Genomic DNA, 21,685 nt, shown 5'->3' with positions numbered 1-21,685 from the left:
GCGGGTCCATCGCGCACAGTGTGGCATCCCATTCCCCCCATGTGGAGAGCTCCACGCTCGCTGGGGGAGGATGAGCCGGGCACTCCATAGGGATCTCTATTAGGGTGACGGTCCACTGGGATCACAAATAGAAAGTTGAGGTGAACGCACCCAGCTGAATGCGGGATAGTAGACAGGAGATGAGGAGCACTCGTGCCTGCAGGCTGTGCCAAAGGATTTGGTGGTGGTAGATAAGGGATGAGTGGAGCGGAGGGTGGAGCTGGCGTTCTGCCCTATCGGACTGCGTCAGCTCGCTGAAGGTATGCATGCGCTCTCGCCAGTCATCCTGGTTCGATGTCTCCGCAGCCCGGTTTCTTAGCCCTCGGGCGTGGACATTGGCTTGACTGATTTCCAACGATTATCACTTCTGTAATTTGATCTCGTTACATTTTGTGGCGCTTGCTCCTATCCTCTCAAGTCAACCTGGAACTGAACATCCTGGAAGCTGATAGCCTCTCGTTAGCCGGTATTTTTTGTGTCGATGTACGTGGGCAAATATGTTGGCCGATTCTGGAGGTTGTGCAGTACCAGGCCGACCTGCGGTGGAGGTGAAGCAGGCTTGAAGCATTGAGCCAAGTGACTCGAAAACTGCATACGTACTTTGGAGTCACGCGCACAACATACAGAACAGCATTCGTTTCAAGAAAGAACAAGCGCTAAACGTGCATGCGAACCAGATTATTAATATTAAGGCGCTGCCGATAACGATAATAATCTTTATTTCACTTCATGAGTGAAGTAAAGATTATTATTATTATTATTATTATTATTATTATTATTATTATTATTATTATTATTATTATTATTATTATTATTATTATTATTATTATTATTATTATTATTATAGGGCACGTGGTGCTCCCTGCATATGTTTCCCGGCAAACATTGGTGTTGCGCAAGCTGCCGCGGCGACGGCAGCTTGCGACTTGCGGAGTGACGTCGCCAGCATTTTGTATGTAAGAGAACCAACCTAGCAAGTAATCCTATTCTTGTGGCATTGCTACGAGCAGGCAACGCATCAACGGCAACGGTATGAGCAGATTACCCAGAAGCAGTGTAAATATGAGGAGCGACAAAGGATAAAGATATCGCAATCCGACCAGTGGTGGCCCTGGACATCCTCTTCCGCAGGGTTGGATGGCGTCATTTTTGTTTGTTTGTTGTCATCCTGTTGTAAACATCGTATTCTCAGATGGGACCTTACTGTCACGCCATACTACCATCATCCATTCTTCTCGAACGCAAGTGGCCCTTTCGCCGTTAGGTGACAGACATCGGCCGCCGCCGACTTCGGTGATGTCTTCATTGACACTTATTTACCTACGGAGACGTCGGTGCTTGTTACCTGGTCGTGTGCTGCCGTGCCAACTCCTCTATGACGTTGGAGCAATGTGACATGCTTGCTTACCACAAGGACTTATTTCTCCCATTTGCCATCCTTATTCATTTTAGGAACGAATCCGCTTTCATACTCACATGTAATCCCCACCAGCACCCAGTGACCATAGTGCGGGGTGAGACATAAGGGTTTGTGAAAACGGTCACGTCTATTGAATATCTTTACGTACACGATGGCGCCACCCATTCATATCTCGACGCCATTACTTCTGTCTCATCAGGCCTTCAGCCGTTTTCAACTGCGCCATCGCCGCCAAATTTTCGTCATCTCATCGCGCGAAATTTTATACCCTCCTCAATGAGATAGACTCTTCGTTGGACTACAACCAACCATGCTAGCGTAGCACTTGGATTATGTGACATACTACTGACACCGGCTCACATGCCCACATGGACGTAGCGCCAGCGTGTTTATCGCGTTTTCGCAGAAAAGTGCCCTGTTATCACGGAACAAGTTTACTATATGCTACAGTGCGCCCTCACTCGGTTTTATCAAAATACTGGCTTCTCAGCTGTCATTCTAGAACGTAAAAAGGATGGATTCATTCGATATTATAGCGATACTCGCCGCCTAAACAGGATTTCAAAAAAAGACCTACATCTCGGATCGACAATGGTACTAATTGTCCGCAAGGTGGAAAATGCCTTTTTATATTTATATCTCCATTCTGGCTATTGGCAGGATGCCATGGCTGAGGCTGACCGGCCAAAGACAACTTTCATCACTCCCGATGACCTGTATGAGTTTAACGGTATGGTGTTTGGGTTTTGAAATGCGCCCGCTTTGTCCGAGTACATAATTGATATCATTCGCCGCAGCTACAAGTGGATGACGTTCAGGTTACATGGATGACATAGTCGTTTGCATGAAATGATAACCTCTTCACTTCACCTGATCTACAGCTCAACCTGAAGTAGTGCCGCTTCGCTTCCCTAAAGTCACCTATCTTCGGTCAGGTTCTCTGCAAAGATAAAACCCTTCCCGATCTAAAGAAGCTGCGCGGAGTCACTGAAATCACAAAGCCCACGTCTATAAAGACCCTGCGACGTTGGCTTGTGTTCCTATTTTCCGTCGTTTAGTCGAGTATTTCACCTATATTATCGCACCGCTGACGAATCTGGGGCCCTATAACGTAAAACTATCCCAATATGTTTCTATTCCAATCTCCTGACGTCAAATTTGCGTAACCACCGACGAAAGCACCGGGCGGTCACCCCACAGGGTTGTCTGTACAGACCAATCAAACACTCTCCTCGTTCATAGGAGGTCACTTTTGTTTGCTTGAAAAACGAATAACATTGCCTACACTGAGCGGCTTGTCGATCTAATTGGCTGACAAGAGGCGAGGAGAACGCTCAAGTGGAGAGGGATCCGCTGGGGCAGAGCCAGTGCACTGAAAATCGATAACCGGATGAAGAGGGTGGTGCCGGAGTCTGCGATTGGTCGGCTTTCCCTTACTTAGCTTGGGGTGGCTGGTCGAAAATCGCGGCGGCATGCAACGGAAGCTTAAGAGTGGCGCTAAAACTGACCCTCAGCAAAGAATAGTTGGCAGAACGAGGTCGCAAACGTGCCAAAAGTTCTCGAAAACATTACACGGCCCCGCAGAAAGTTTTATTACAAGCAAATAAACCCACGCTGTCCAGCAGGGGCGAGTAGCCAGAGCCCGAGCGATTGGTGGCAGCCATCTTTTATTCCTTTCGGAACGGGGCAGCCTGCCGCTATTCGGAAGAAAATTCAGTTTTGTTCGGCATATTAATGCATCTTTATCGCGTACACGTTACTCTGACGCGGTGAGTTTGTGCGGTTTTGTGACGTCGCGTGACAGGCAGGGGAAGTGGGTGCAGCCCGAAAACTTTTTACCAATAGCCGAGGCCTACTGGCGAAAAGGGGTGGAACCAGAAATAACTGTTTTTCTTTTTTCTGTCAAATCACGCATAATCAGTGTGTACACATATCAGATGGGGAGCTGTCGCGGTTTTCGTGTCGTCGCGTGACAGACAGGTGAAGTAGGGGTGGTCGAAAAAAGTTTTTCACCAATCGTGGAGGGCTGATAGCAGAATTAGAAGAGAAAAGTTTGGAATAGTTTTACGTCATAGCGCCCCTGCTTACCACAAACAAAGGCATTTCCGCGTGGTCATTAGAATTGAACGAATGCTTTTAACGGTTACGCGTGTTGACTTCATCGCCGATTCTTCGCCGTTACGACCAATTAAGACGCATTACGATTGCGTCGACGGAGTTTCACACCGACGGCAGTGGTGTGGGCTTTGGTGCGGTCTTGTCCCAACGTAAAGCCACAAATGATGGTCGCTTATACGAGCCCTATACCTTAACAAAGCTAAGTTCAATTAGGCCGTCGAGGAGCAGGAATGCATAGCCATCACTTGCACATTGGACAAGTTTCGGCTTTACTTTTACGATTGTTCTTTCAGTATAATCACTGAACATTTGTTGGCTCTCCTTGAAGGACCCGTCGGGCCTTCTCAGTCGTTGGGCGCTTCACCTGCAGGAATAAGACATTTGTGTCTTGTACCGCTCCGGTCGAAATCATTGCGACATTTACGCGCTCTCCTACTGGCCGACCAGACCTGATGTGAGTTCTGCGTTCCCTCTACGACCTCAGTACAGGCACTACATACCGCCATTGCTATGCCTGCCGAGCAACACAGTAACCCATCGTGTGCCTTGTTGCGCGACTACCTTGCCGCTCCATTGGTCGTTCAAACGCCGACGCTACGCCGGTAAGCAGCTCATTTATATACTTATATATATATATATATATATATATATATATATATATATATATATATATATAGGGTATATAGTTGCGACGCCGGAACTCTGTACCACACGTTCAATACACTCACATGTGGCCGCATACTCGAACGCGGACATTTGGAACGCGAAGTATTTGGAAATAGAACGTTTCTACGCGAGTTATCATCACTAAAAGAGAACATTTCCATACACATTACCCGGCACAAAGAAAAATGGAATGTTATAACCCCTCGGGCTAACTACTCTACAGAAAAACTGTCCTTCACCCTGCCCTCTCCTGAATAATTACAACAAAACTTCCACTGATATTTTAAAAATACCTAATGCTGCAATACTTTCATGACATTGGGGTCATCACCCATCATTTATGTTTGTCATGCACTCTTGTCATACTATGCCTATTTTGGCACATTGCGAGTTAACGAAACGACCATGAGACACCAAGATTTAGGTGTCTAGATAGATGGACAGACATTGTCAAATTGGCAAATGTTCACAAAGGAATGCTTCGCCTTGAAAAATAGTGAGAGCACGAATAGCCAGCAGTATTTCAGTTGTAGTTTCTGTTGCTCCACAGAGGCTAGTGTAAAACGGATTCTAGGTTTTCGCCACGATACGCTAAGTAAGCTGTGTTTTTAATGTCTGTTTAAAATTTAGTAATTCGCACATATTTTATTCTCAAGTTTACACCACCATGAGTTTAAGGTATGCGCAAGTACGCCGTTTGTGGAATAATTCATGCGGAGCGAACACCCGCTCATGTATGTCTTCATGTTCATCTGTTCTGACCTTCATACAGTACTATTTCTTAAACGATATCAAGGACGTTCCTTTGCACTATTATTTCAAGCTTTTGTAGCAACAAATGCCCCACTCGTTTTCTACACGGCATGTCGCAGCAGCATTTTCTTCCTCTTTACGATGCGTTTTATGGGACTTTGCGTCGCACTTTGTGTCATGTGTAACGAGTGAGCTCTAAGCGCTCCCGTAGCGTCTATTGCAATATGCAATGTCCGTATACTCACATAGGCGAGGGGCCACTGGAGGTTGAATAGCCACAGGAGTTGTCACCTACGAAATTGCATGTCGATTTCAGATACATAAAACGTGAAATTCGTGCAAGTGCACAATGGGCAAAGCTCATCGTTTCCGCTTTGCTGATCCTTCGATAAAAAATGTATAGCTCTAGAAAAATGAACATAAATGCTTTGTTCAACGAAGCCAATCTTTTGCAAACTGGTTAGCGTTGTTGACTGGTTAGAATAAATTTCAAAATGGTGGTTACTTTCCGCGATGTCAAACACTTGCCGTCGCGGACGCGATTTTTGAGGGCTGCTCGTGTTTCGTGCGGACATATGAGAGGCAAGCCATATTTAGAATCTGGCCTGCGAGCAATCGTTTGAAATAGTTGTATTTGGCAACATCGCGTTCACTGGCAACACTTTTTCATCCGCCTTGTGGAAGGAGTATATTACTTTTTTTTATTCGTACCGTTAGCTCTGTCTTGAGGTTTGTTGCATGGAGGTTGCAACGAATGATATTTACACAAATACACGCACATTTCACACTGGTAAGCCAATAAAGGAGAGCACATTTATCGTAATATCTGGGCAGTGTTTAAAATTGTTTTTCTGAGCATCATTATCCTGTAAAGAAACCTATGCTTATAAACTCAGGAAAAAAGGAAAGTGCAGAATGATTCAATAAACCAATACGGGCTCGCATCATTTGCACTTGGAGAGTGTGGTTAGTTCGTTAACATCGTTTTCGGAACTACTGCTTTATGCAAGTGTCTTTGTTTATACCTTTAGGCTTTGTTGTAATAAATAAAAAAGAAATACAAAGTGAATTGACTTTTCAGGCCTTTAACTGTTGGTAGCTATATATTACATGCCTTTACATACCTGTTATCGAGCGACTGTGCCTATATTTCCTACATATAAAGCGTATCGATATTCGGGGAATCTTTTCCCAATGCGATTGTGCATTTTTTTATGTTGGCTACAAAGTGCACTACCTTAATCTTGGATCAAACGAATGCAAGTTCAATACACCATTAACATTGTTTCTCAGGTCGAGGCTGCAATTTTTTCCAAGGAAATTACTATTTCTGCTATACTGTCAAACAGACAATTCCTACAAGTGTACGCCTAATTAGTTATTTCGTTCTTGATACTCCTATGTACTTGGAAGAAGTCTTCTTAAGCAGAATTTTGTTCCTAATGGCATAATAAAAAACACCATCCATTTTTTTACATGTAAGAGAATTTTTCATAATTAACTTCTACGCTCCATTTCCTAACAGATGAGCCTAATGATAGGAAGGACTCGTTAATTGTAACAAGACGAATAAATGAACAATGGTCGCCAAATGACAGAATTGGTACAACGTCAGAAGAGTGCCACACCTGTGTATTAGTTATCTCAGGCACTCTGAATTTCAATGGATCTGCCATTTATAGAATGCACCTTCGTTGTTCGATACCTCTACAGCCATAAGCTTACCGCTTTCACAGTTGTGCATAATTTGCCTACAGCGACGTGTAACAATTTTGTGCCTTTTGTATCAAAACAGAGATTACGCTTCACTGTTTGTTTTCTGGATATGACCCCTATAATCACTTGGGGGGTGAGGGGGGACATCATCTAATCGGGTGCCTGTACACAGTTACTGGTTAGTTTGAGGTGGCCACGATGACTGTTGCACGGTATCATACCGTTGGTCGGCACAGACAATATCACAATTCACTAAGTCTATACAATGCCGCTCAAGTACTGCGAACTTCCATTAAGCGGTATATTCCGAATGATATGAAGGATAGTCTATGCGGAAAACGTTATCTATATCTGCATATAAACGACGTGGTTTATTGGTCTTCGTTTACATTGTCTTGAGTCAAATATCACAGAAAGTATGAAACGTGAATAGCATTGCAGAAGAACCTCAGATCGCGGTATTATCGCGGGTCAGCGAAGATGCTCTTGAACGTATGTGAAGGCCTAATGGTAGTGTCAATTGTCGCGTTTGGCCAACCTTCAAATACTTGCCTCTCAAACCGCAGACGTGTGTCTGGTGGTAATTAACTTACATTTTTTTTTTAATTTAGGAACCCGCGCGAAGCATGAGAATCGCTTTCCTAATGGACGTACTGGTGAAGGTGTTGGGATGGTTCTTGCTCTCGTCCCAGAGCCACGTCGGGTACTTGGGTTTACAGGGCGGCTCGGTGTTGTATATATAACGGGAGTCACAGCACTGTTGCCGTCGCCAGTGCTAGGAGCGTCTTCATCAGCAGCTAAGCAAGAAAATTTGAAAGTAAATGTATACGCAAGGGTACTTGACCGTCTTCGCGTTATCTTTTTTGTATACGTAGGCCCACGTTCCCTCAACAAGCCGTTTCTCGTTACGCACATATGTGGGACGCATTCCAGAATACCTAGTAAAAACATGATTTAGTCATATTTGAGTCAAAATATGAGTTAGTCCTCAGAAGTAAAGATCGAAAATATAATTTCTTCATTTTCATTATTGCTGGCAGAAAAAGTTAGTCAGGAGCTTGAACAGCATTCTCGATAACTTCACACGTGATACCATCACTGAGATATGCATGCGTTCAATTAAATTAACACTGCCTTACTAATCACTTTATAACAGGCTGCCACATTCGGCAGGACCATTCCGCTTGTTATGCTCAGCAGCAACGACAGGAATCTCTGATTGAGCTGCACCACTGTGACTAAGCTGGCATCTGGGCTCATACGCCCACCCGTCAGATAAAAATCCACATGGGCGAATGCACTACAAGCCAATTGGAAAAGTGATGAAATGAATACTTTCACTCTTACTGGCATGGTGGGGTCCATGATACATTTTGCACATTATTCAGGTTGCTCATGTCCTATCTTCACCGCAATAAGTACCCTCTGAACACTGTGTTAGTCCTAGGGAACGCATAAATTTCATTTTAAATATCGGGGTTGACGTGCCAAATGCATTTTCTGATTATGAGGTACGCCACATTTGGGGACTGCAGAAATTTTCACCATCTGCGGTTCTTTCACGTGCACCTAAATATAAGTACACGGGTACTTACGCGTTTTGCTCCCATAGAAATACGGCTGCCGTGGTCGGGATTAAATCCCGCTACCAGTCCCGCGAATTTTAGCAAATAGCGAGTTAAGGATACGACCATGAGAGCACCAAGATGTAGGTGCCTAGATAGATGGGCAGATACTGCCAAATTGGCAAACGTTCACAAAGGAACACTTCACCTTGAAAAGTATCGAGAGCACGAATAGCCAGCAGTATTTCAGTTGTAGTTAATGTTGCTCCACAGAAGTTAGTGGAAAACGGATTCTTCGTTTTCCCCGCGATACGCTAAGTAAGCTGTGTTTTTTTAATGTCTGTCTATAATTTATTACTTTGCATATATTTCATACTCAAATTTACGCCACCATGAGTTTAAGGTATGCGCAAGTAGGCCATGTGTGGAATAATTAAATTGGAGCGAACAACCGTTCCTGTATGTCCTGAGGTTCATCTGTTTTGACCTTCAAACAGCACTATTTCTTGAACGCTATCAAGGACGCTCCTTTGGACTGTTATTTCAAGCTTGCGTTGCACCAAATTCCCCACGCGTTGTCTACACGCCATGTCGCAGCATGTCGCAGCAATATGCGTTTGATGGCACTTTGCGTCGCCCTTTGTGTCGTGTGCAAGGAGTGAGCTCTAAGCGCTGCTGTAGCCTCTATACCATTATGTCCGTATACTCACACGGAAGCGGGATGACTGGAGGTGGAATAGCCGCCGGAGTTGTCAGCTGCGAAAATGAATTTAGATGTCAGATACCTAAAGCGTGAAATACTTGCAAGCGCACAGTGAGCAAAGCACGTCATCTTACGCTTTGCTGATCCTTCGAAAAAAACTTTAAAGCGCTAGAAAAGTGAATGTAAATACTTTGTTCAACGAAGCCGGTGTTTTGAAAACTGATTGGCGTTGTTGACTGGTTTGAATAAATTACAAAACGGTGGTTACTTTCCCTGATGTCAAACACTTGTCGTCGCCGACGCGACTTTTGAGTGCTGCTTGTGGTTCGTGCGGACATGGCAGAGGCAAGCTATATTTAGAAGCTGATCTGTGAGCAATGGTTAGATACAATTGTATGTATGGGATTGTGCTGCTCATGCGATATATGTATCGACAATACCAGCAGTGACCGTATCCGCAGTAGGCACGGGAGGATTTTAGATACCAGGGCGATCACTTTCCCCTTGTTTGATTAGGAACATGGTGTCAAAAAAGAACACGAGATTCTGCCTCTCGCAATTTCTGAGGGGCCAGACTATTCTTGAAGCTCTTTATTGTGGTAGAAATTATCACTTTTTCTATAATTTTATGACTTTCGCAGAAAAATATAGGCACATAGTAAAGGGAACTGAATGTTGTTCCACATCAGAGTTGCACCTGCCCTATGGTAAATAGTAAAAAATCAAAAATATTACAAGCCAAACCGCCAAAGGAATACATTAATTTCAAGTTTCAATTACACACACCATTATTTAAATGTATAGCAATATACCTTTAACATTAATGTTAAAAATACGGCCAGAAAAAAATTATGCGAAAAGCGAGGAGAGAGAATACGATGCAGTTTAGCCCACATTAGTGCTTTACAAAAGCAGTTAAGTTATTAGCATTGTAAAATTATATGTTTAAAGAGAGCTTCCATTCGGTTAAGTAGGCGTAAGAGAGGGGGAGTGCTTCGGCGTTTCGAATTTCAATATAACCTGTAATCATGCGGACATTGAAAAACCATTATTAGTTTGCGAAATATTGAGCTGGTCGTAGCGTTAGTAGGCGGTTTCGAAGCTAAAGACGTTCAAAATAACTGTACTTAGCTGGGTGTTAAATCATGGTAAAACGTCTACCAAGTAAGACATGTGGCATAACAGAGTCATTTTGTTATTCACTGCGCCGTTTCTGTTATGAAGGCTACGGGAATTTTTTGGCGGTCTTGCTGCCAAGGCATTCGAAATGCAAGTAGCTGGGTATAGTACAGATACTTCAAGATGTTCACGGCCATCACGAACACACCAAGCATACGAATGCGAAAAGGAAGCGTATATATTAAAGCATTTCCTGCATCCACGTAAGCGTACCGTCTAAGGTTTACGCATTACCACGTATTCGAAACTCCTGCAAACTACACCTTTGAAAAACTATAACACGCTATTCGACAAACAATTTCTTCTGAATTAAGGTGTATGGCTGACGTACGATAGCAAGGCGGTTCACACGCTGTTCAGTATGCTTTGGATACTTTGTTACTGACACCATTTGCAGTGCTGCTATTTTTCTGTAACGCATCTACTCCCACAACGCTCGCGCTCACCTATACGAAAAAATAGAAGCGAACTTGAGGGCAGGGTGCGATGACTACAAGGAGGCAATCTACGCCGAGATGCTTCTAGGTCTCAAAAAACTTTTAAAAGTTGTTGGGATTTGAGATTTTGAAACGACCGACTGTAATCTCGACGAAAATGTTACTTCAAAACAGCGTTTTCATTTCACAGGTTTTCCCACAAGCAGGACCGTCACACACCCTTCATTAGACGACATTAGCTTAACCTAGAGATATTAAGAATTAAATAATTAATTTATTAATGAACCCGATTTATTCCTTGTCAGTGTCAATACTGACGTCCCTGAATCCGGTCTCTTACTCACTTCACCACTGACGGCATCCCCACTGTCACCGGCCTTCAGCTTTGGAACAAGTGAGGTAGCTTCTATATGGTCTCATAGGGAAGCGACTAAAAGAAAATGAGCGTCAACGATGGGTACCCACGTGCAACTCGCAAAGTTCGCGAAACGGCGGAAACCTGGTCACTTGAGGATTTGGTGGGATTCGAATGTAGCAGCGTGCGCCGATCTTGTACAGCATCACGTTCGACAGATATCGTTCGGCCGTCAGGCACGATGGTCATCACAGACCGGAAAAAGCTGGCGACAGTCGCTACACTGATTTTAGAGCTCGCAAATATTTGCTGAATTAAAAAAAACAGTTTCACCCGAAAAGCGAAGCATCCATTGCGATAGCAAATTATTGGACAGCTATACAAAGTAAGGATAGTAGTTTTATCGGCCGTGTAAACTTGTAAACATAGGTTCACCAACTAAATCAACAACCATAATGTCCCGCGCACACAAGCAAGCATGAACATATATGACTCGATGACTGCGGAAACTTGCGGTCAAAACGCTGGTGGGAGGTAATGCGGCAGCAGCAGCGAGCGCAGTGAGATTCCAGCTGTGTATCGCTCTCATGAAAAGTGAGCGCGAAGTATAGGCAGCACGCACAAAACTACCTGCCGCCGTACAACTTAGACTCTGCCCTACCCGCAGATCGCTGTCGAGATACGGTCGGGAGACCCCGAGCATGCCGCCACATGTGCAGTTGCAGCCCGAGAGCAACGCCTCCAGTTCCCCCTCCCCACCCATCTCCCCTCCACCGGGTGCCTCGCAACGTCGGGTGCCTCGTGCACGACGGGAGACGGTGGCCTTCCTGCTTGCTTCCGTCTGTACCGCATAAGCGAGATTGATTCGTGATCATTGCATCTCCTCGCACGCCTTCAGTCGTACATACAGCCTGGGACGCGCAAGGACGTTTTTATCGTCCTTGGACTTTATACGGACACTCACGACCACGGCGACGCCGACGGCGGAACTGCACATTGGTTGTCCATATTATTGCCAGCGCGAACAAAAAAAAATTACATTTTTGATATTTTAAGAGGTGAGTTCTAACTTGAAAAGAGTGTGTGCTGTATGCTGAGGTTTCTGGTTACTCACCTATTTTGGATCAGCTTCCAGCTCTTGTAGTTTTCGTGACAGAGTGTGCGATCATTGCCTAGTAAGTTCTAAATTAGGTTTCATACGGGATTTAGGGAATACGTAAATTCTTTTATGCCTTCTGTGTTTTCTCTGCTGCTTGCCCGAGATAACTTACGTCAGATTAGGTTCAATCAGTGCCACAGTACAAATTTAGAAGACCTCTAATTGACAAATAAAACGCTTTCGTTGGCAGCACTTTCTCATCCGCTTCGTGGAAGGAGTATATAATTTTTTTTATTCGTACCGCTAACTCTGTCTTCAGGTTCGTTGCACGGAGGTTGTAATGAATAAAATTTACACAAGTACACCCATATTTAATGCTGGTAAGCCAATAAAGGACAGCACATCTATCGTAATATCTTGGCAGCGTTTAAAATTGTTTTTCTGCGCATCATTATTCTGTGAAGTCCTTCATGCTTATGGACTCAGGAAAAAAAGAAAAGTGCAGAATGATTCAATAAACCAGTACGGGCTCGCATTATTTGCACTTGGAGAGTGTGGTTTGTTCGTTAGCATCGTTCTGGAGACTACTGCTTTATGCAAGTGCCTTTGTTTATAATTCTAGGCTTTGTTTTATTAAATGAAAACGAAATACAAAGTGATTCGACACTTTGGGCCTCTAACTGTTAGTGGCTATGAATTACACAGCTTTATATACGTGTTATATTGCCACTGCGCCTATATTTCCCGAATATAAAGCGTATCAATTTTCATTTTCATCAATGGCATTGTGCACTTTTTAATGTTGGCTACAAAGTGCACTACCTTAATCTAGCATCAAACGAATGCAAGCCCAATACAACATTAACATTGCTGCTCACGTCGCGTCGGTAATTTCTTCCTATGAAGTTACTATTTCTGCTAAATTGTGAAACAGACATTTCCTACAAGTGTACGCCTATTTAGCTATTTCGTTTTTGTTACTCCTAAGTACATGGAAGAAGTTTTCTTAAGCAGAATTTTGTTGCTAATGGCCTAATAAAAAAACACCCTTTTCAATTTTTTAATGTAAGCGAACTTTTCACAATTAACTTCTACGCTCTATTTACTAACACATGAGCCTAATGATTAGAAGGACTGGTTAATTGTAAAAAAATGAATAAATGAACAATTGTGGCCAAAGGACAGAATTGGCACATCGTCAGAAGAGTGCCACACCTGTGTATTAGTTATCTCTGGCACTCTAAATTTCAATGCATCTGCTATTTATAGAATGCACCTTCGTTGTTCAATATCTCTTTTGCCACAAGCTTACCGCTCTCGCAGCTGTGCATAAGTTGCCTACAACGACGTGCAAGAATCTTGTGCCTTTGTATCAAAACAGAGGATACGCTTCACTGACTGCTTTCTGGATATGACCCCTATAATAGTAATGATAGGTCACTTAGGGGGGGATGAGGGGGGGGCAGCATCTAATCGGGTGCCTGTATACCGTTACTGGTTAGTTTGAGGTGGCCATGACGACAGTTGGCACCGGTGGTCGGCACCGGTGGTCGGCACCCACAATATTCCAGGTCACTAAGTCTATCCAATGCCGCTTATGTACGGCGAACTTCCCTGAAGTGCCATATTCCGAATGAAATGAAGGATAGTCTATCCGGCAAACGTTATCTCTCTAGGCATAAACGAAATAGTTTATTGGTCTTCGTTAATGTCTTGAATCAAATGTCCCAGAAAGTACAAAATCTGAATGGTACCGCTGAAGAGCAGCGGATTGCGGCGTTATCGCGGGTCAGTGAAAATGCTATTGAACATATGTGACAGCCTAATTTTAGTGCAACGTGTTACATTTGGCCAATATTTAGATACTTGACTCTAAAACCACAGACGTCTGTCTGGCTGGTAATGAACTTACATTTTTTTTTCTCTTTTTTTAAATTTATGAACCCGCGCGAAGCTTGACAATCGCTTTTCTAATGGACGTACTGGTGTAGCTGTCCGGATGGTTCTTGAGCTTGCACCAGATCCACTTCGGGCACCTCGGGTTACAGGGCGGCTCGGTGTTCTGTGTATAACGTGAGGTACAGCACTGCTGCCGTCGCCATCGCCGGTGTCAGCAGCGTCTTCATCGGTAGCTAAGTAAGAAAAATTGAAAAACGAAAATGTATAGACAAGAGTATTGAACTGTCTTCGCGATAGGTTTTTCGTATACCTAGGACCACCTTCCCGCAAGATGCCGTTTGTCGTTATGCGCATATGTGGGATGCATTCCAGAATGCCTAGTAAAGATATGACTAGAAGCTAAGTTACTCGTCAGAAAAAAAGATCGAAAATATAACATATTCATTGTCATTAATGTTGGCAGAAAAATGTAATCAAGTGCTTCAACAGCCTTCTCAAAAACTTCAGACGTGATATCGCCACTGAGATATGCATGCGTTCAATTAAATTACCAGTGCATTACTAATCACTTTATAAACGACTGACACATTCGGCAGGACCTTTCTGCTTGTTATGCTCAACAGAAAGGACAGGAATCTCTGAATGAGCTGCGCTGTTGTAACTAAAGGGGCAGCTGGGCTCCTACGCCCAAGCGTCAGGTAAAAATTCACATGGGTTCAGTGCACTACAATCCAATTGGAAAAGTGATGAAATGAATACTTTCACTCTTACTGGCGTGGTGTGGCCCACGATAAATTTTTCACATTGTTGAGGTTGCTCATGTCCTATCTTCACCACTCTAAGTACCCTCTGAGGACTGTGTTTGTCCTATGAAATGTATAAATTATATGTTAAATTTGGGGGTTTTCCGTGCCAAATGCATATTCTGATTATGCGGCACGCCACAGTGGGGGACTCCGGAAATTTTGACCACCTGGGGTTCTTTAACGTGCACCGAAATTTAAGTACATGGGTGCTTTCGCATTTTGCACCCATAGAAATGCGGCTGTCGAGGCCGGGATTCAATCCCGCGACCTCGTGCTTAGCAGGCCAACACCATAGCCAATAAGCAACCACGGCGGGTAAAAGGAACGTTCAAACTAGCTGGCTGGCATCCGCTGCCGACGCAGGACCGGAGAATTACAATGAGTTTTCGTCTCCACATGGTTATCCCACAAGCGCAACTGACGATTGGTGTAAGGCACCCCCCGACCCTTAGTCACCGGAAAAAGAATTCCTCTATTTATGAAACATTCCGAGGAAAGTAGAAGATTCACGGTGGAATGAGTGCAGGCGTGTCAAATTGGAAGATTGATTTTCCGGCAATCAGAACGGACAACAATGAGGTCAATGTTGTGGGTGTGACCATACGCCTGCCTCCAGTGGACAGTAGCCTTCACATATCGAGCATTCTCAATTTTTAAAGAATTCTCAAGAGCATTTTCAATTTGCGAAAGCGTCAAATGGCCCATTTATGGAAAAATGTCAGCGTCTGTCATCTGGACAAGCGAAAATTGAAACCTAAATTCCGCTTGGCTGGGAGGCCGCGACACGAGCACGCCTCGGCGGTGAAGGGCAGGTGGAAGCGTACACCTGATGAGTCTTAGCGCGCCAGTTGTTGCGTGAGGGGAGAGGGTACCGCCGTGGCGCCATGTCACAGTAGCTCCCGGAAGTTTGCGTCATCGACGCGTGGTCCTTGTACGCGCTAGCTCTCGCTTGCATTATAACAGCGCCCCGGTAACCGCTATAACAAAAAAGATCATTCAACAGCGAGCACGATGGTGCCTAATGCGAGTTTTGAGCAAATTCGTTAGGTGTTTTGACATCGCGATGTATTGCGACAAAGAATTTGATTGCGAAAGACAGGTTCTTCTCGACAGTGGTGCGACAGCGACAGTGACGACAGCCTCTGCTCGGGCAGCTTGTCTAGCGGTAGTGGCAGACGAAACATTTCCATGGTTGAGTCGCTCATTGCTCAGAAAGAAAGCGCGAACATGGTGTGGAGCGCATTCTGTAGTGGTGGAGGCGCAGGCGAAGTAGCGCATGCGCGATGGCTCCGAAATCCACGCCAGTGCTTCGTTGCCATAGGGCTCGCCTCATGCCTGGTAGCAAACACTGAGCATTTCTCGTGCGGCACTCCGCTTTCCTCCTCACTATTTCGCCACTCTTTCCTCCTCCGCTTTCTTCCTCACGCTCTCCTGAATCTCGCCGTCATTCATGTGCCACTGCGCTCTGCGTTCGCTGCTTCATCTTTCGCGGTGCTCATTCGCTCGGTTACAACGGACGACGAGGCACGCCCAGGGACACCGACGCTCAACGCAGGAACGGCCGCCTAAGGGCTGCTCTCTAAAACAGTGGTAATGAGTTTAGAACGCCACGACCCCACGCTCAGAAGTGGTCCGAAGGTATTACGGACCATGCTATACTAGCGCCATCTACATAGCAAGCCTGCGTACCCTACTTTATGACGTCACGCTACTTGGACCAAGATTTTCACTCCTACGTTCGGCGTGACGAAAGAGGTGACGCAAAATGCGCACGGCTAACTCGATAGCATTCCTATTAGATTCTATGGCAATCGGGCAAGGTGCATGACGTCACGGATCCAAGAGCACCGGCCTTGTGCTATTCAGACACCGTTAGCGATGCGTCTCAATGAGCTGCCTTGCCTGCGAGAAGTTGATAACTCCAGGAACCGCTCTACAGCACTTAGGTGTCTACGCATTTTATGTTACCTGTTTGGGCTGTCTAACCACCTGGAGCAAGTCAATTTTACATGTGGGCTTCATCAACGCTAGGCAACATTACTGGGGTTTCTAACGCATCGTGTATCTCTGCAGGCCAAATAATAAAGTTATGTGAAGAATGCGTTGTAAACCTACTGGTAGCTTGCAGTCATTAAGTTGAATTAATGACGGGGACAATATATGAACAAGAAATCGAAATGAACAATAGACAAGCAAACAGCTTTTCACTGAATAAGTCTTTCGTTACGTTCCAACTTGAACCAGTAACAGGTGAGTTCCCAAAGCGTAACTACTTGGAACGAATGCTAAGAATGACACCAGCCTCGAGGTAATCATCCACAGAATGTGCAACGAAATACAGTGGCTCTGCAGTAAATTTGAAGCCTGAATGCATAAAACAGCTATTTCTATAAAACTAGATTTTTACAGCAAGTTTGGCGGTGCATATCTTGGAATGCCATGCTCGCAATTCAGTCCAAGTGAATATGCCTTGCAACCTCATCATCATCATCATCATCAGCCTGGTTACGCCTACTGCAGGGCAAAGGCCTCTCCCATATTTCTCCAACAACCCCAGTCATGTACTAATTGTGGCCATGCCGTCCCTGCAAATTTCTTAATCTCATCCGCCCACCTAACTTTCTGCCGTCCCCTGTTACGCTTCCCTTCCCTTGGAATCCAGTCCGTAACCCTTAATGACCATCGGTTATCTTCCCTCCTCATTACATGTCCTGCCCATGCGCATTTCTTTTTCTTGATTTCAACTAAGATGTCATTAACTCGCGTTTGTTCCCTCACCCAATCTGCTGTTTTCTTATCCCTTAACGTTACACCTATCATTCTTCTTTCCATAGCTCGTTGCGTCGTCCTCAATTTGATAAGAACCCTTTTCGTAAGCCTCCAGGTTTCTGCCCCGTAGGTGAGTACTGGTAAGACACAGCTATTATATACTTTTCTCTTGAGGGATAATGGCAACCTGCTGTTCATGATCTGCTGTTCATGGCAACCTGCTGTTCAGCACCCCAGCCCATTCTTATTCTTCTGATTATTTCCGTCTCATGATCCGGATCGGCCGTCACTACCTGCCCTAAGTAGATGTATTCCCTTACGACTTCCAGTGCCTCGCTGCCTATTGTAAACTCCTGTTCTCTTCCGAGACTGTTAAACATTACTTTAGTTTTCTGCAGATTAATTTTTAGACCCACTCTTCTGCTTTGCCTCTCCAGGTCAGTGAGCATGCATTGCAGTTGGTCCCCTTAGTTACTAAGCAAGGCAATATCATCAGCGAATCGCAAGTTAGTAAGGTATTCTATATTAACTTTTATCCCCATTTCTTCCCAATCCAGGTCTCTGAATACCTCCTGTAAACACGCTGTGAATAGCATTGGAGAGATCGTATCTCCCTGCCTGACGCCTTTCTTTATTGGGATTTTGTTGCTTTCTTTATGGAGGACTATAGATATAGAGCCGCTATAGATATTTTTCAGTATTTTTACATATGGCTCGTCTACACCCTGATTCCGTAATGCCTCCATGACTGCTGAGGTTTCGACAGAATCAAATGCTTTCTCGTAATCAATGAAAGCTATATATAAGGGTTGGTTGTATTCCACACATTTCTCTATTACCTGATTGATAGTGCGAATATGATCTATTGTTCAATAGCCTTTACGGAATCCTGCCTGGTCCTTTGCATGACAGAAGTCTAAGGTGTTCCTGATTCTATTTGCGATTACCTTAGTAAATAGTTTGAAGGCAGCGGACAGTAAGCTGATCGGTCTATAATTTTTCAAGTCTTTGGCGTCCCCTTTCTTATGGATTAGGATTATGTTAGCGTTTTTCCAAGATTCCGGTACGCTCGACGTTATGAGGCATTGCGTATACAGGGTGGCCAGTTTCGCTAGAACAATCTGCCCACCATCCTTCAGTAAATCTGCTGTTACCTGATCCTCCCCTCACTGGCTCTAAACTGTAAAATATAGTATGTGCCTAAAGTAAGATGTTCAAAATAAATACAGCAATCTTGTTCATTCGTCAAATACGCACGTGCATCCATGATGCATGTAATGTGTGCCTCCTAGAACTATTGAGTTCATGCATTAGAATTATGTTTTCTGCAACAGGCCACTACTAAAAATGTTGCATAATGCAAAATTCTATATATTTCATTTCTGAGTCAAAGCCAACACTCGCCTCTGGCGCAAAATATTACTCGCGAAACAGTGCAGTTCTGGAACTGCACCACCCTGTTTTTTTGTTTCTAGTACTCCTATGCATCCCTCCACATGCACGCAGTGTTAATTTCTATTCCATTCCTATTCTTTCCTTTCTTCTTTTAATATATTTTATTCCCCCTTTTCCTGCACCCAGTGTTTAGGTTAGCGTGCTGAATGCACGCTTGGTGCATCTACCAGCCTTTCCTAAATTTGCGCTCCCTCTTCTCTGGCTCCGTTTATTGTTAACCCAAGAGAGCTGGTAACTGTTCACTCAAAGAAGGCGTCCGCTGGCGTGGCATCAAGAGTTTATCAAAATACAATGTTTTTTTTTGTTGCTGCCGATAATTTTACACACAAAGAAAAATAGTAGATCTTTGGCCAATTGCCACATATGTACAAATCTGGTTCTTCGACAATAAAATCGACTAAACGATGCCAATTACCCCATTTACAATTTTTGTTGCATATCCCGCAATTACCTCATGATCGGATTTATAGCCTTGCGACCCTATGCTGACATCCGTTTGTTTAAAAAATTTCACTCATTGCTTTGGAGGTTGGCTTGACTTATGTTAGCCATCAGTTTTTCTTCGTACTTGTTGCAGCGAGCCGTTCTATTTTCGGACCACAGTTGGCCCTTTATTATTAAAGAGCGGTTTCCCAATATAGCCAATGAAAGTCACCTTATTACGATCATTTTGTAGAAGTATTCGCCCGGCAACCTTCATGGTGCACAATCCATAGCGGTGGCTTAGCGGCTATTGTGTTGGCCTGCTATGCAGGAGGTGACGGGATGGAAACCCAGCCGCGCCGGCCGCATTTCGTTGGGGGTGAAATGTAAAAAACACCCGTGATCTTTGCATTGTGGGCAGGTTAAAGATCCCCTTGTGGTCGAAATTTATCCACGATTTGATTATGGGGCCCGCCGTGAAACCACAGAACTCCGGTGAAACCGCAGAACTCATTTCAAGTGTCATGCTGCTCAAGTTATCGGTTTTGAGCGCGGTGGTTCTCCATAAGTGGACCGAAATACCTATAAGCTTGTAAGCCTGGTCAAATGAAGTACATTTCCGCAGTTCGTTAATATTAGGAAGCTTAGCTAAGCGACGTGGGAGACTATTTACTGGCACTTGTGGGACGCAATATGCTGGAAAAGGCTTACATTGTAAGCGAACTTCACAATAAATGCAGCTTTATTTTGGTTTCACCTGATAACAAATGAAAACACAAGTCCCACAAATGTGCCTTAAAAAGGCTAGATAATTATTTTTATTTGAAATAAATGCTACAAAAAGAAAATCAGTGTTACGCTGAACAGAAATACACTTTTGCTTACTGGCCGTTGTCAGAGTGCCCATGAACATTACGATCAGCCCAGAGCAAAAGAGCAGCAGCGCGCAGGCGAGGAGGAGCACTTTCCATGGTCTATCGCTTCCGATGTCACTGCGGAGTAAAAGATGAAACATATAGGCTTGGTATTAACGTTGCCACCAAGAATTCTATGGAATATAGCGCAGGAGGGAGTAATGGTTTTTGTTTTCTTGAACACCATCATGCTTTGTTCATGGTGCGAGATATTATTTTGCGTAAGAAATAGTGCAGACCATAGGAGATATTTCAAAGTCGCTTGAGAGGTGAGCGAGACACTTGATCAAAAGTGATGGGTGCTTCGGTAAGCTGATCACCACTTGTTCAACTAGATATGACTAGGCGATAGAAAAAGAATATGCATGTTTTTGATAAAGTTGAAGGTCGGGAGAGTTGGTAATTAACAATCGACATGTCTGCTTACCGCAAAAACGAGGACAGAATATTGGAGACAACACCGGCGTTACATATCAAGATACATAGAGAAAGCAGAAGACGGTGAAAATCAGATGTGTGGATGATATTTGATGCCTTGCCACGGGGCAATCATGCTATTCGCAACTGACTCACACAGTATCAACAATCGCTGTCACAAAGAAGTTAGCAGTCTAGCCAACGGGATCATTTATGATGCCCTCTCACTCTTTTTTACGAGCAAAGCTCAGTAAAGGTTCTGCACATTCATTGTTTACCTCTACATGCGTCATGCGAACAGTTTCAGTGGCATGCACATTCAATTATCATTTGGCGCCGCCCGTGCTGAATGATTTTTTCATGAAAAATATGCATTGCAAGAGTGAGCACCCGTATGGGCTCACAAAAATTTAACGACATAAGTTTTGCGTGGACATGAACTTCTAGGAGAACGCCAACGTAAAAAAAAAAGTCAAGAAAGTGGAGATGAGCTGGCCATAGGCAGCACACGAAAAGGCAGTCATGCAACTTGTGAGATTTGACCGAAGTTATTGAGTACAAGGCCTTTGTTACCTTGCATCTCAAAATGATGTGAAGTACCGCCTCCAACTAGCCTGTGTAGCGAATAGTGCAAGCTGTCGTTGGCTTTATGTATGGAGGGCGGCAGCTCCTGGTGTTTGTGTGACAGTCCAGATAAAACACTGCAGGTTTTATCGCGTGTCATGTTCGCGAAGAGATTTACCATCGCATAACTCTTCGCATGTTTACGATCGTACACTCGTTTAAAAAGCACCATAAACGAACTATTTCTCGTTTCTTGCGCAAAAGAATTTTGAAAATGTTTCTTAATTTTGATTCTTTCAATTTTGTTATCATGATATGTTCAGTTTACACGTCGTGAGATTCGTTAAGCTACGTTGCTTTATTAGAAATGGACTTACCGTCGACTTCT

The 21,685-nt window shown here is 44.1% G+C and overlaps 1 protein-coding gene across 2 annotated transcripts in view; it reads right to left on the bottom strand.

Annotated features, from left to right (window-relative positions):
• Positions 1 to 21,685, bottom strand: part of LOC135921780 (uncharacterized) — a 132,395-nt gene that overhangs the window by 91,389 nt on the left and 19,321 nt on the right. For both annotated transcript variants that reach the window (XM_070523491.1, XM_070523492.1), the window contains exon 6: positions 20,288 to 20,394. In XM_070523491.1, coding sequence (XP_070379592.1) covers positions 20,288 to 20,394 — 107 coding nt within the window. The remainder of the gene's footprint in view (positions 1 to 20,287; positions 20,395 to 21,685) is intronic.

The sequence above is a fragment of the Dermacentor albipictus genome, chromosome 8 (assembly GCF_038994185.2).
Source record: "Dermacentor albipictus isolate Rhodes 1998 colony chromosome 8, USDA_Dalb.pri_finalv2, whole genome shotgun sequence".
NCBI lineage: Eukaryota > Metazoa > Arthropoda > Arachnida > Ixodida > Ixodidae > Dermacentor > Dermacentor albipictus.
This window is presented reverse-complemented; position numbering and strand designations above follow the sequence as displayed.